Source organism: Ictidomys tridecemlineatus, chromosome 11 (genome assembly GCF_052094955.1).
Source record: "Ictidomys tridecemlineatus isolate mIctTri1 chromosome 11, mIctTri1.hap1, whole genome shotgun sequence".
Classification (NCBI taxonomy): Eukaryota; Metazoa; Chordata; class Mammalia; order Rodentia; family Sciuridae; genus Ictidomys; species Ictidomys tridecemlineatus.
The window spans coordinates 84,379,848-84,395,690 of record NC_135487.1 but is presented as its reverse complement, the minus strand read 5'-3'; the positions used below and the strand labels follow the sequence as shown (position 1 = coordinate 84,395,690).

Below are 15,843 nucleotides of genomic sequence, written 5' to 3'. Positions count from 1 at the left end.
TTTTCCTTGTTTGGGGGGTATTCTGTTTTGGTTATGTCTGTCCTTTAAGTAGGATTAAATATTTGAAACCTGTTCATCCGTAAATGTTTTCCTACTGTCTTGACAGAAATGGACTAGTGTAGATAGTGTGGGACTTTTTAGTATTGTAGGCTGGAAATTATTTTTCCTCTGAATTTTGAAGGCAAGGGTTTTTTGTTGTTGTTGTTGTTGTTGTTCTGTTCACACCGTGAATTTGTCTTATTTCATTCCTAACTCTGTGCCTGTTGTTTTGTCCCTGTATAGCTAATAGAATCTCTCCCATGCCACATTATTCTAAGATTTTACAGTGATGAATAATGATGTGGATATATTTCCATCCACTATTCTGGACACTCCATGAGCTCTGATAGTTGTCAGTGCTTTAGTTCTTTGAACTTTTCTTGATTTTTATTGCCCATTTCCCCCTCTTTCTTTGTGTTCTCTAGTTGAAGCTCTTGTTTGCATACTCAATAACCCATACTGGTTTTCTAGTTCCCTTACCTTTCCTCTATTCTTCTTCTTTCTTTCCTCAATAACTTTCTAAGACATTTCCTCAGCTTTATCTTCTTGACTAATATAAATTACTTCATTCCTGAGATCATATTTTAATTTTCAAGAATTATGATTTTCTATTCCTTTGATAACATTTTTAAAAATGACTATATCATGCTATTTTCCTGTGGATAGTCATAGATTTTTTTGTAAGGGTTCTTTTCTCTATTTAGTCTCTAACCCTCTGTATAAATCCAATGTGACCCTCATATATAACATTAAATTTTCTATAGCCATATAAAATTTTAAAAATAGGTAAAGTTAATTTTAATATATTATTTAACATTTTGAATATTATTTTAAAATTATGAGATATTTATTTATTGATTTATATTTGAGCTCTTAGTCTTTGAAATCTAGTATCTATTTTTTCATTTAGAGCACATCTTAATTTTGATCAGTTGTACTTCCAGTACTTTTTCACCATATATGACTAGTGATCAGCATATTGACAGCATAGTTTTAGACCTTCAATTTGTTTTTTTTATACCCATTTTGATTTTTGTCTTTAATGATGTCTAGTTATGTTAGATTTTGGACTTGAAATCTCTTTGGAAGCTCTTGAACATATCAAGGCTTTTTAAAAACTTGAAACTTTATTATAAAGTGATCTAGATGGACCGTTTGATATATGCCTGGTTACATGTCTCTAATTCCCTGCTCTTGGACTGGTTTGATTCCCCCCCTGGAAAAAGGTTTTCCTTGCCTAGAGATATGGTACCAATACTGTGGGAGCCAGTGTGGGAACGATGATTGCAGGATCTGAGCATTCAGTGTGCATACAGCCAACAAATCTCCATTTTCAGACAGTCACCTCTCTGTTCCTTAGGTTTGGCATTGCCTCCATTCAGAGAGCCTCTGTATCATGTTGCCCAGACAAAACATTTCCAGATTTTTAGGAAGGAGATTGCTCGAGAACATGGAGTGGAGACAGGATTCTATAGAGAGCTAAGCTGTCTCAGCTGGCCCACCTGCACCCTATCCCAAGGTCAGAGGACCTGGTACTTATTGTCTACATCCCTTTAGGATTCTGAAAATCATGTTGAATGATAAGGGGTCAGCTTTCTTGGAACTGTTTCATCAGGACTTGTTAATCTGCTCCCTATTAATCTATTTGTGAATTGTTGCTTTTGTTTTCTCTATTTTCCTAGTCCTCATTGGCCTACTGTATTTTAGTGGGGTTGCAGGAGAGAAAGAAATTAAGTATTAATTGCCAGATCTACAATGTTATTTCAGGAAAGTATTGATAACTCTTTAATCACATTTTACAGATACATCAACTGAGAAATGGAGGTTGATACCTTTGAATGACTGTAAGTCTCATAATGTGTCATCCTTTATTTCTTCTGTTAGCCAGTCAGGGAGAGGAGATGAATTGGGTTCAATATAATAAACTTGCATTCTGTTTTAGGAATTTTGTATGTCCAAGACTTTTATGTGGGAAACTGCTCAATTCTTGCAATAGTGTTAGAGAGTAGCCTTCATTATTACCTAAAGCTCCAAGAGGTTAAGTGACTTGCTTCAGACCCCAGAGTGGTGAGGATACAAACTGATCACAGGGCAACACCCTACCTTCTACAGATAATATAGGACATCAAGTAGCCAAAGGTACACTGAAATGATAAAAAAATCATTTGAGTAACTCTCACTAATTGTTGATTTTTAACAAAAAGAGATATTTTTAATATAATTTAATGTAATTTTAATGTAATTTTATTTCTTTAGCTCCCAGAACCATTGATTTTATTCCGATGGTACAAGGAATTTATGGACCTTGCACAAGAGATCCAACATATTAATGAAGAGCAAGATACCAAAAATGATAACCCTAAGGACAAAACAAACCCAAATACGTGTGTAGAAATAAACCGAATTCTTCTAAAAAGCAAGGTCCTTCTAAGACAATTGCCAACATCAAATTTTAACAGTCTTCATTACCTTATCATACATCTTAAACGGTATGAATTTTTATAGTCTTAACCATTTTTAATTGTACAGTGCAATAGTATTAAGTACATTTATACTGTTGTGGTATTGTTTTCAAAATGATTGTTTCATTTTTTATGATGTTTTTATTCTGTTGGGAAAGGGAGACATTGAATATATGTTCATGCAGCCAACACTGTTCCCTCAGATGCCCCGTGTATGCCAGGCTGTGGCTGGGCAAACCAGCATGGAAACACAGGGTTTCTGTTTGTGGGCTCATCATCTTGGGGGACAGATCTGTATATAACTACAGTACAGCATCATCCTTTGTCTAGTAGCTGTGCACAGCATGAAGGCATGCAGAGGAAGTTTGGGATTAGGGGTAAAATAGAGGAGGCAAGCCCTTGTGTCAGATTTTAAGAACTGAGTGGGATTTGGTAGAGAATGTGCAGAAGAGCATACTAGGCAGAGGGTAACAGACATGGAGACACAAGAAAACATTTTACATTTGGAAAATATAATTTCATTAGGCTATAATATAGCAAGAAGTAGCAGGAACTGAGCTACCTACAGGCCTGATAAGAAAATCTATGAGATAAAGTGTGGGAAGTGAGGGGAAAGGGGGAAAAAAGAGAGAGAAATGAAGTACAGTAGATGAGGTAGAGAGAGAAGATGGGAGGGGAGGGGATGGGAGGGGAGTGGGGATAGTAGAGGATAGGAAGGGCAGCAGAATACAACAGACACTAGTATGGCAGTATGTAAAAAAGTGGATGTGTAACCGATGTGATTTCTGCAATATGTATACGGGGTAAAAATGGGAGTTCATAATCTGCTTAAATCAAATGTATGAAATATGATATGTCAAGAGCTTTGTAATGTTTTGAACAACTAATAATAAGAAAAAGAAAATCAAGCAAAAAAACAAAAACAACAAACAAACAAACAAACAAAAAACAAGAAAAGAAAATCTATGTACCTGGCAGATGAGTTGACCATATTATTTCTGTACCCACTAAAGACTTGGAATCAGGAATTTTACATGCTCAGATTTGCCTGATAGATCTTTCTGATACCAATATGAAAAATGAGTTGGAGGGGAGGCCTTCTGTAATTCAGATCTCCTTTTTTAAAAATTTATTTAAAATTTTTTATTAGTTCTAATCAGTTATACATGACAGTAGAAAGCTTTTCGATCCATTATACACAAGTGGAGCACAACTTTTCATTTCTCTGGTTGTACATGATATAGAATTTCACCAAATATGCAGTCATACATGCATCTAGGGTAGTGGTGTTCGTCTCATTCCACCATCTTTCCTACCCTCATGCCCTCTTCCCTTACCTCCTTCCCCTTGACCCAGTCAAAAACCCTCCTTTCTTCCTACAACATCATCTCCATTATGGATCAGCATCCACTTATCAGAGAGAACATTTGGCCTTTGGTGTTTTGGGATTGGCTTACTTTACTTAGCATGATATTCTCCAACTTCATCCACTTACCTGCAAATGCCATAATTTAATTCTCTTTTAATTCTGAGTAACATTCCATAGTGTATATATACACCACATTTTATTTATCCATTCATATGTCAAAGGGCATTGAATTATTCCATGAAGTAGAAAAGGAGGGAACCCTTCCAAATTCATTTTATAAAGCTAGTATCATCCTGATACCAAAACCAGACAGAGATACATCAAGGAAAAAAAATTTCAGACCAATATCTCTGATGAACATAGATGCAAAAAATTTTCAATAAAATTCTGGCAATCCCATACAAAAACATATTTAAAAAATAGCGCACCATGATTAAGTGGGGTTCATTCCAGGGATGCAAGATTGATTCAACATACAGAAATCAATAAATTAATTAATCACACTAATAGACTTAAAGAAAAGAATCATACGATTATATCAATTGATGCAGAGAAAGCATTTGACAAAATACAGCACCCTTTTATGTTCAAAACACTAGAAAAACTAGGGATAGTAGGAATATACCTCAACACTGTAAAAGCTATCTATGCTAAACCCAAGGCTAACATTATTCTAAATGGAGAAAAATTGGAAGCATTTCCTCTAGAAATTGGAACAAGACAGGGATGCCCTCTTTCACCACTTCTATTCAACATAGTCCTTGAGACTCTAGCCAGAGAAATTAGACAGATGAAAGAAATTAAAGGGATATGAATAGGGAAAGAAGAACTCAAGCTATCATTATTTGCTGACGACATGATTCTATCCTTAGGGGATCCAAAAAACTCCACTAGAAAACTAGAATTAATAAATCAATTTGGCAAAGTAGCAGGATATAAAATCAATACCCATAAATCCAATGCATTCCTATACATCAGTGATGAATCCTCTGAATGAGAAATTAGGAAAACTACCCCATTCATGATAGCATCAGATCTCCTTCAATAGTCATAGAACTAAAAAGCAGCGAGTGCTTGAAGTAAAACCAGAACATTGATAGTGGCAGTAGAACAGAGAGATGTTCAGGAGAGAGAATCATCTAGGCTAGAAAACTAGCTGTCAGGGGCTGGGAGTGTGACTAGTGGTAGAACACTTGCCTAGCACATGTGAGACACTAGGTTTAATATTCAGCACTGCAAAAAAAACCAATAAATAAAATAAAGGTAACTAACTAAAAATATTTTTTAAAAAAGAAAACTAACTGTGGGCTGTGAGAGAAATTGACAGTGATGTTTCAGTTTCTAGAAACTGGGAGTATATACAAAGATGGAGCAATTTTTTTAAGGGGTATTTTTTTTCCTTCTGCTGGTAAGAGTTCAGTAGTTCCTTCTATTTACATGAATTTTATCCTAATATAGTACTCTGAAACTCAGTTAGGTGTGTGGTATTATGATCAAACAAATGATTCTTTTCCTAGACCCACCAAACTTGACCCTTGACAAATGTTTTGTAGACTTCTATAGCCCATGTTTTCTTGACCCTTCTCAATTCATAGTAAACTACCATTAAGGACCTCTAATAGGCAAATCTCATATACTTTATGTGTTCTTCTTTTCAGGGTAGTAGACCATTCTGAAGAAAACCTGATGAATTCAAAAAACTTGGGGGTGGTATTTGGACCATGTCTCATGAGGCCAAGACCTGCAACCGCTCCTGTTACTATCTCCTCCTCCCTTGCTGCATATGCCAATCAGGCCCTGTTGGTAGAGTTCCTCATTACCAACTCACAGATGATCTTTGATGAGTTTCTAGAGTCACAAAATGTTACATGTAGTACAGGTGTTATTGCATCTCTGGTGGATAAAAGCTGTCCTTCCAAACCCGTGATATCACCAGAACATTCCACAAAGTCACAATATTTTTCTTCAAAGGAAGTGAGTTTTGATTATTATAGAATTACATTAGAACTTTGTGATGTTTATGTTAATAACAGTCTTTGAACTGTTTATTTTGAGGTGTATTTTGCTTTTTCAGTTTAAATTTTTTTGCATTAATAGGATATCCACACTGCAGATAGTGAAAGTGAAAATTTTGAATCAACTACATCAGTTGAGGAATCAGAATGGAAGCAAAATGCATTGGAAATATGTGATGCATATCTCATTGGTGAGTGGTTATGTAACATATATGTTTACATATTTTCAAACTTTGCAAATAAGTCTCGATTAAAAACCAAGGTGAATGAAGTTGAGGGAAGTTCAAACTTCAAGGTTTTATTAGTTAACTTTGCTAGCCATTGAGAAAGTTTAATGAATGTCATTTAAATGAATATCATGTTTTTGTTTCTTTCTTGTAAGGAGATATCTTGGAATTCATTTTTTGTTCTCCTTCTGAGGTTTATTTTTTTTTTTTTACTTCTTGTCATCAATTAAAGTCAAGGAAGAAATAAAGTGGACTCCTGAAACTAAAAAAAATAGACTCCTAAAGTTTTTGATGTCCCTTTACCTGTGACCTAACTTTAGCACATTAAGCACACATGTCTTCCATTTTCTTGGCCCAGTCCTTTTGTTCATTATTTTTTTGTTAATTTTATTTCAGTGAATGGTTTCTGTTAAGGTGATCAAAAAGCTTCCATTTGTTACTGCTTTACTGGAGCTAAATTCCAATTTTTTCAACATATAGCCATATATGTTAAATTTGATGTCTAAAATTAATTAAATATCAATGAATGTAGCCTGACAAAGTCTGAAAACAAAAGGAGTCAATTATCTATCTGCTAAGAAAAGCACTGGACTCACTGATTCCATTTACCTGATTTGATCATATTAGCACTTCTGTGCTATGAACCTTGGCCTCATTTAAGCCATAGCTAACAGTCTGAGGAAGGTTAATAATGCCAAGGGTCATGTCCCTAAATTATTGTTGATTCAGGATTTGAACCTCTTCCTGTCTCATTCCTAAATGTAACCTTGCTTCGCTGCCCACTGAAATTGGATTCCCAGGTAGGTATAGTAATAACAATAAATAATTTTAAAATATTTGAAGTTTTCATTACATACCAGGTAATTCTAAGCCTTTTCTTTATTAGATCATTAAGACCACATGCCAACATAGCTCCATATAGGAGTCTGTCCTGACAGAGGAAGGCAGGTAGGGCTAGTGCAATGAACTTGCCCAGGGCAGAACTGGAGCAGGAGCTGAGACAGCACCCAGGCAGCTGGCTGCAGAGCCTGCACTCTTCATGGTGCTAGAAGTTCTGCAGGATGTAACTATGGTCTGGTGTTTACCATCCAACCACAATGGCTCAGCTCCCTTTTATCAGTGGGGAGAAGGGCCCAGGAAAGCAAATCACATGAGTGCTGCCTGGGAACCAGGGAAGAGGCCAGCAGCCTCAGGTAAAGAAGGAGGTCAGATGAGATGATGACCTGCAAGTGATGCTGGTGTGCATCTGTCTGCAAACCACTGTCCAAGGATGTGGGAGAAGGACCAAGTGGCAGGGATGAGGACCATGGGCTATGAACAGGGCCATTGGAAAGCCGTCAGACCACTGGCAAGGCACACAGTTTGTCTGATGTTTCTCAGCAGGGAGAGGAGGATCTTGGCCAGAGGGCTGCACCTTTCTAGCAACAGCAGCTTCTGGGATACATGTAGCAAAGACAGAGTGGGAGATGCTAGGGTTCTAGATGAGGAAACAGGGACCTTGGGACCAGACTAGAGGAGAAAGAGAAGGAAGTAAATCTGGAATCACCAGAAACAGTAGCAGAGTGGCAATTTTGACAGCTCTTCAACCTTCCTTTGACCAGAGGATGTTGCCATGTATTAGTGGATCAGCTGGGAGAGCATCCAAGTCCTCTCTGGTGTGTTGCCCTCAGTATGGACAGAATGTAGCTGGAAAGCAGATGAAGTGACAGGCAAAGTCCTTGGGATTCAGGACATGGCTTTGATTGGTCTATAGAATAGTGTTACTGTTCTGTGGTTACCAATGTCTGCCTGTTAAAATCAGCACAGACTTAACCCAGAAAATATTCATTCATAGGTAATATATTAAAACAAGTTACTTCAGGAAGAGTTAATTTTTTTGTTATTGTTTTATTTAACCAACACATGATGTGCTTTGTGGTTATTTATTGTATTGATTTAGATAATTTAAAAAAAAGTAATGCTTTATTTAAAAATGTACCTTTAATGCTATGTGAATTTGTAATACCTCTGCATCAATGACTGAGAATATCATGTTGGGAAAAATATATTAGACTGTGTTGTTTTGAGAGAGTGACCATTTATAACTAACCACACTTCGTTACTAACCAAGCTCCATGAAGTTAAAAAAAATCTTTTTTTTTCAGATAACAAAGAACTTGAATCATTATCCCGAAAAATGGATGATATGTGTAAAACCACTGAACCACTTAGTTTGAAATCTGATGTGGCCACGAACGACATACAGAGGCATACACCAACCACCAAGATTGGACATGCAATTTTGTCTGTAGATAGGTTCCATCTTGTGAGCTCTCCTAGTGAGAGAAATGTGGGAAATGTAAATTCAGACAAGTTTTGCAAGAATCTTGCTTTTGAAGGACTTAATAGCAAAGATACCCCTACTACTGTTTGTTCCAAATTTTATGGCTTTGATCAGCAGTTTCCACAAAAAACTCAGGGACAACAATGTGAACAAAAGAACTTAACTGGCAGGAGTGCAGTGATTGTGCCTAGTGCACTCCAGGAAAAAATGACAATGAGCATCAGAGTTAGTGGTGACCATTCCATTGGTGCCACAAAGCCCAACACACCAGCCAGATCAGCAAGAGAAGCATCAGAAAGACGGTCCTCTCATTCTTACCATCTTGCTCCTGCAAGAGCAGCAAGAACACTGCAGCCCCATCACTGGACAACATTTTACAAACCACGTACCCCGACCAGCAAAGTCAGGGGGACTGAGGAGAGATCAGCTTCACCTTCAGCAGCAGTGCCTCCTAGCACAGTTATTACTCCCCTGAGTCATGTGGAGAAATCCCTTCCAGAGGCAGACAGCACATCAGCTTATGCTTTGAAGCCAGCTCCTGAGCCTAAAGAGCACTCTGAAGAACACGGCCGACCTGACGTGAATCCAATGTGCCAGGGACTCAGGCTAAAACAAATGGAAGAGTTACAAGACCTTGAAGTTGAACTCCCACAGTTTGTGTAGGTTGTCAAAATTCAGTTTTTCTTTTTCTTGTTTCATTTTTATGTATTGTGTTTATTTTTTGAAAGAACGTTTTGACAGCACCCCTTTTGTATAGGATTGCCAAAGTATGTATTTTGTCTTTTGGCCTTGTATTGTGTTTGCTAGTCATATAGAATGGTAGTGTTTTAGTCATATAGAATGATAGTGCCTCACTGGTATTATCTTTAAATTATGTGTTTTTGAAGTTTTATATAAAATAAGTATTGTGATTTTAAAATTTCAAATGATTTTCCCTATAAAATGATCCACTTAAATGCATCCCTTATATATGATATTGTTCTCAACAAATAGGTGTGGTAGGGGATAACCAGCTTTATTATGGAGTGAAAGTAAGTGCTTATTTATAAAATGTTTCTGAATGCAAGTGCCTTAAAAAATCTTTATAGGGTTTGAATATATTTTTTCCCATACAATATTATAGTGAATCTTTGACCACTTTTGTTGCAGCTTACACACATACATATGGTATGTATAAGCTTTTATTTTTCAATTGGCAATTAACTTTATATAAATATTAATTACATAATGGCCCCAAAGCTTGCTAATCTGTATCTAATTGCTTTCTAATTGTCAGTTTTTAGATGTGGTAGTCAATTAAATTATAGAAATAAAATTTACTTAAATACCAAAAAGTTTGGAACTGTCATAAACTAAAAGTTTATACAGATGAAGTTAAGGGGTAAAACACCATCAAATATATCAAAACCATCTAAAGCCAAATAAGATATAACTAAAGTATATAATTTAAATTATAGTATATTTATATAAAATATTATATATTATATTAATATACTATTATATAATTCAATTTAAATTATATGTAATTATATAATTCATATAATATATTATATACTATGTTAATATAAATTATAGTAATATAAATAACAATATAATTATATTATCACAAGTAATGTAGATTATTATAATTTATATTATTATGATAATATAAATTATAATGTCATATAATAGAATATAATTTAAATTATATAGTTATATCTTATTAGGTTTTAGATAGTTTTAATACATTTGATAGTTTTTTACCTCTTAATTTCATCTGTATAAATTTTTATTTTATGACATTTTCAAACTTTTTGGTATTTTCTATAATGATCTAAACAAATGCCTACTTTATATCTGCAGCAGGTCTCCAAGGTGAACAGCCTCTGGCATGTTGGAACGATGTAGCAGAAGTTGTCAGAAAAGTTACCACGGGGATAACTGGCTTGTGGCGGCCAAGTGTTCATAGCAATGTCGCTTTTTGATCCTTCGATGTCGGCTCTTCCTATCAGTGTGAAGCAGAATTCACCAAGCGTTGGATTGTTCACCCACTAACAGGAACGTGAGCTGGGTTTAGACCGTTGTGAGACAGGACTTTGGGATCTACTTCCTTCTCCCAACGATGGTGGAACTATGACAAAGGTAATGGTATTGGAGATTTGGAACTTTTTGATTTTTTGTTTTCCTCCTGAATGGCTGTCAGACCTGCAGCAGCACACACATTGGTCCATCTCAACGTGAAGAATCTCTATTAGGATCTGCAGGGAAAGTGTGAACAAGGAGGATTCAGTCCCAGAGACTCTTGCACAAGATGGAAAATCTGCCCACCGACCTCCACTCATTTCTTCTGGAAAATAAAAACACAGAGTTTAAATACCTAATACCAATAAAGACAGGACAAAATGCAAAAAAAAAAAATGCCTACTTTAGAAATTTTAAAATTCAATGCATTTTCTCTTGATATTGTGTGGGTTTTGTTAAAATCATTCCTTTTGTGTGAAATGTTTTGACTTATAAATCATTTTATATACTTTTTCTACCTGGACTGTCAATTAGTGAAAATGTATATTTCATTAGAATTGAGCAAAATTTACTTAAGTTTATTTTGAGAGTATAGTAACTCTTATTGTTTAGAATTTGAGAGGTATACATGACTGGATCTGTTTCATGTATAAAATATCCAGTTTTATAACTGTTTTCTGGGTTTCATCATTTTATGAATAGGATGTAAAAGGAACAAAAATAAAATAGCCTGTTTTGGTATGTGTGAAGTATTTTTCTGCTCAATGTTTTTGTATGACATGTTATAATTGATTAAAAAATGATATCTATAGGTTTATACACACACATATATATTTAAATTATTTCAAGTATTTCAAGTTATTGTGGCTTCTCTGAATACCAACAATTTTAAATACCAACAAGTGATACTTTTAATATTATTAACCATTGACTCAGTGGTCAACACTTGGGCTCTATATCACTTGACTATAATATGAAATGTGTTTTATGGCATGTTGTCTTATAGTTTTCTGTAATATTAAGAACTAAGGAGAAATGAATAAACAGCCTTTTTATGCTAAAGTGTTTTTAAGTCTTCCTTATACAAAGTACAATCATATTGATATGAAAACTTAAAAGAAAATCAGAACTAACATTTATTGAGCCCCTTCTGTGTACTAAAAACTCTACCAAGTTGAAATTTCACATCAATCTATAATGGGTAAGTAAGCATTTTATGATTCCTGTGTTACAGATGAGGAAACTGAGGCTTAATTAAGTGACATGCTTTTAAGTTCCACAGATGCAGCAAGCACAAACAAATCTCAAATACAGGGCTGTCAAATTTTGATGGTTAGTACTTCTTTTTTTTTTTTTTTGTACTAGGGATTGAGGCACTTGGCCACTAAGCCAAATCCTCAGCACTATTTTGTATTTTACTTAGAAACAGGGTCTCAATGAGTTGCTTAGTGCCTCGATTTTGCTGAGGCTGGCTTTGAACTTATGATCCTTCTTCCTCAGCCTCCCAGTGGGATTACAGGCATGTGCCACTGCACCAGCTGGTTAGTGACTGTGATTACTAAATAATAGCAGGAAACACTGAAAAATAGAAAATGCATCTTTAGATATTTTTATTGTAAAATACACATAAATTTGCCATTTGAACCATTTTTAAGTGTACAGTTCAGCGGCACTAATATATTCACATGGTTCTGTGACTATAAGTGTCCATTTCCAGAACCTTTTCATCATCCTGTAATAAAACTTACAGACTTTAAACTCCTTCAGTTTTAATATGTGGATACCACCCAGTCAGAGCATACAGACCTCACAAGTGAGGGTGGCACTGTCATGTCCTTTCTGCCTTTAGGGCCTCCTGGAATCTTCTTGTTCAGCTTGGAGCTTTCAGTCTGAAAGTTCCAGCTTCCTGGAGGCACTGAAGCAAGTGTCTCCCGAGAATAGGTTGCTGTTTCTAGAGTACCCAGAGCTTACACAGTGCCCTGCTACTCAATAATATGGTAGAAATTGTTCATTGGAAAGTTGTCTTAGGACACTTGGAAACAGATGTGAGCAAGGGGAAAGGGCATCATGAAGATTCCGTTTAGAGCTGCTAGGCCACCAGAAAGCCTTGTGCAAAGCATATTGTTCAACTTTATGAGAAGTGTTTGTGGAGAGTTGATTACACTTTCCCTCCATGGGCCTGTTTTACATGCTGAGAATTAATTAGAGTTTATGAGTATTTTAAACTACTTTTAATGTACTGTGTTGATATGATTATATGTGTAGACAATTCAGTTAATATCTGTAGTTTAGTAAAGTTACATTCACAATTAGTATGTAGACACCTGTTGTATTCCTGGATATGGGCACCTAACAAAAATTAAGGTCTAAAGTTACAATTATCCATATCAGACAAAGGTGCCAAAATCATGCATTGGAGAAAAGATAGCCTCTTCAAAAAATGGTGTTTGGAAAACTGAAAATCCATATGCAACAAAATGAAATTAAACCTGTATCTCTCACCAAGCACAAAACTCAACTCAAAATGGATCAAGGACCTAGGAATAAAACCAGAGACCCTGTGTCTAAGAGAAGAAAAAGTAGGCCTTAATCTCCATCATGTGGGATTAGGCTCCAACTTCCTTAGTAAGAATCCTTTGGTACAGAATTAAAATCAAGAATCAATAAATGGGATGGACTCAAACTAAAAAGTTTCTTCCCAGTAAAAGAAACAATCTGTGAGGTAAATAGAGAGTCCACATCTTGGAAGCAAATTTTTACCCCTCACACATCAGATAGAGCACTAATCTCTAGGGTATATAAAGAACTCAAAAAGTTAAGTACCCCAAAACCAAATAACCCAATCAATAAATGGGCCAAGGACCTGATCAAATACTTCTCAGAAGATAATATACAATCCATCAACAAATATATGAAAAAATGTTCATCATCATCTAGCAATTAGAGAAATGCAAATCAAAACCACTCTAAGATTTCATCTCACTCCCATTACAATGGCAGCTATTATGAATATAAACAACAATAAGTATTGGTGAGGATATGGGGGAAAAGTTACACTCATATACTGCTGGTGGGACTGCAAATTGGTGCAGCCAATATGGAAAGCAGTATGGAGAATCCTTGGAAAATTGAGAATGGAAATACCATTTGACCCAGCTATCCCTCTCCTCCATCTATATCCTAAGGTCTTAAAAACAGCATACTGCAAGGATAAAGCCACATCAATGTTTATAGAAGCACAATTCACAGTAGCTAAATTGTGGAACCAACCTAGATGGGCTTCAATAGATGAATAGATAAAAAATGTGGCATACATACACAATGGAATTATACAGCAAAAAATAATAAAATCATGGCGTTTGCAGGTAAATGAATGGAGTTAGAGAAGATAATGGAAGGTAGTGCTAAGTGAAGTTAGCCAATACCAAAAATATAAATGTTTTCTCTGATATAAGGAGGCTAATTCATAGTGGAATAGGGAGGGGGATCGTGGGAGGAATAGATAGGGCAGAGGGGTGGGAGGGGAAAGGAGGGAACATGGGGTTAGAAATGATGGTGGAATGTGATGGACATTTTTATCTAAAATATAGGTATGAAGACATAAATTGTTGTAAATATACTTTGTATACAACCAGAGATATGAAATATTGTGCTCTATATGTGTAAAAGAATTGTAATGCATTCCACTGTCATATATAAATATCTGGAACTGAACTGGAACTACAGACCAGCTGCCAATATGCAGGTGAGTCACCTGGGAGTTATTTGCCATCATTCGTCAGCATAGAGGAAGGTTAGAATGAAAATCTGTGAAAAACATGGACTCAGTTTTCCCCTATAGAAAATGCTTCATTCCAGCTGCCTGATATCCCAGCTTAAATAAAGGGGATGTAACCATGACTGAGCAGGAGGGAGAGTTCACCATGCTTCCTGCACTGGTGGCAATGGCAATTGGGATGATTCTCTACTCACTGAGCCCTTGGAGAGCTCTCTGCAGAAGCTTATGACATTGCATACCAGGAAGGGAAAAATAAAAGTCAAAGGGATATTCAACCATTCATTTTCTTTTTTGTCAGAGACTTGTGTGGTGGGAAAGCATGAGAAGGGCTGTTTCCATTCCAACTTCTCTACTAATACACGGTGTCACCTTGGCAGGTCATCCACCCTTTTTGAGAGTGTTTCCTCATCTGTGAAACGAGACTAGTAACTGCAACACAGGGCAAGTGTGACGGATAGGTAAGCTAGTGTATCTGAATTAATGCACATTTTAAGCCTATAGAAACATGAAGCTAGATGCAGCAGCACACACCTGTAATCTCAGTGACTCAGGAAGCTGAGTTAGGAGGATCGAAAGTTTGAGGCCAGCCTTAGTAACTCAGGCCCTAAGTAACTTTAGTGAGACCTTGTCTCAAAAAAAAAAAAAAAAGAAAAAAAAGGGGTGGTGGTGGTGGTGCTAGGGATATTGCTCAGTGGTTAAGCACCCCTGGGTTTCAATCCCTAGTGCAAAAAAATTATTTTTGTTGCTATGAAAATATTTGAAGATTATTTGGTGTAGAAATGAGGCAAGAGAGAGAATGTACTTTCTCAAACCTGGAATCTGGATGTAAATAGTAAAATGTTTGGATATAACTGGACTCACAAGTATGTTTTTATATATATGAAGAGGGACCTTAATTTTAAAAGTGCAATTGTGTCATCATTGTTTTTTAAGGTATAAGATGAAAGACATCAACAGTAGATATTTCTTATCAAAGTCCTAATAATATAGAAGCTATCCTTTGACACTTCCTTTAAACTCACCACAGTGATAAGCTATTCTTTTCATATCATCTCATTTAATCACAACCCCAATGATGTAAGAGTTCTCAGTAGCCATTATCCACAACTCTGTACAACAGTTAGTGTTATCCCCATTTTGCAGATGATGAGTTGGATCAAAATGGAATTTTTAAAATTTTTCCCAGGATCTGCACCTAATAAGCAGCAGAATAGAGTTTCAACACCAGGTGTGTGTGACTCTAATTTTTTTGTTTTTAATACTTCATATATATTTTTTTATATTTTAACATCTTAAAGAGAATGGAAGCCATGCTGTCTCAGAAGTCCAGATTCTGTGATAAGTTGACCATGATTTAAATTTGTATCCATCCCTAAAACCAAGGAAGACAGTAAAATACATGTCCCTGAAGGCCCCCTTTCTGTTCTCAGGAACCCAGCCAAGGTAAAGCAACAAGCAAGCCTGGGCTGGGAAGTCCAGATACATACTCTCTTGCAGGACACTGGCTTTCTCTAGGCACATTGGGAACTAGGGCAAGTTAGTGTTATCCGTAGAAAGCTACTTTCTTGCATGTACACCTGGACAGTTCTCCTTGGGATACTGGTCAAACAAGCTCACTTAGCAAGCTAA

General features: G+C 36.0%; 1 protein-coding gene across 8 annotated transcripts in view; it reads left to right on the top strand.

Annotated features, from left to right (window-relative positions):
• LOC110596914 (rho GTPase-activating protein 29-like) overlaps positions 1-11,498 on the top strand; it is a 74,366-nt gene extending 62,868 nt beyond the window's left edge. For 5 of the 8 annotated variants that reach the window (XM_078026808.1, XM_078026810.1, XM_078026809.1 and 2 more), the window contains 5 exons: positions 2,296-2,528; positions 5,529-5,844; positions 5,968-6,076; positions 8,257-9,094; positions 10,278-11,498. In XM_078026808.1, the coding sequence (XP_077882934.1) occupies positions 2,296-2,528; positions 5,529-5,844; positions 5,968-6,076; positions 8,257-9,094; positions 10,278-10,293 (1,512 nt within the window). In that variant the 3' untranslated portion in view covers positions 10,294-11,498. Of the gene's footprint in view, positions 1-2,295; positions 2,529-5,528; positions 5,845-5,967; positions 6,077-8,256; positions 9,099-10,277 lie in introns of all 8 variants that reach the window. The other 3 variants (XM_078026815.1, XM_078026812.1, XM_078026811.1) reach the window with 2 other exon arrangements.
• The last annotated feature ends 4,345 nt before the right edge of the window (positions 11,499-15,843 follow it).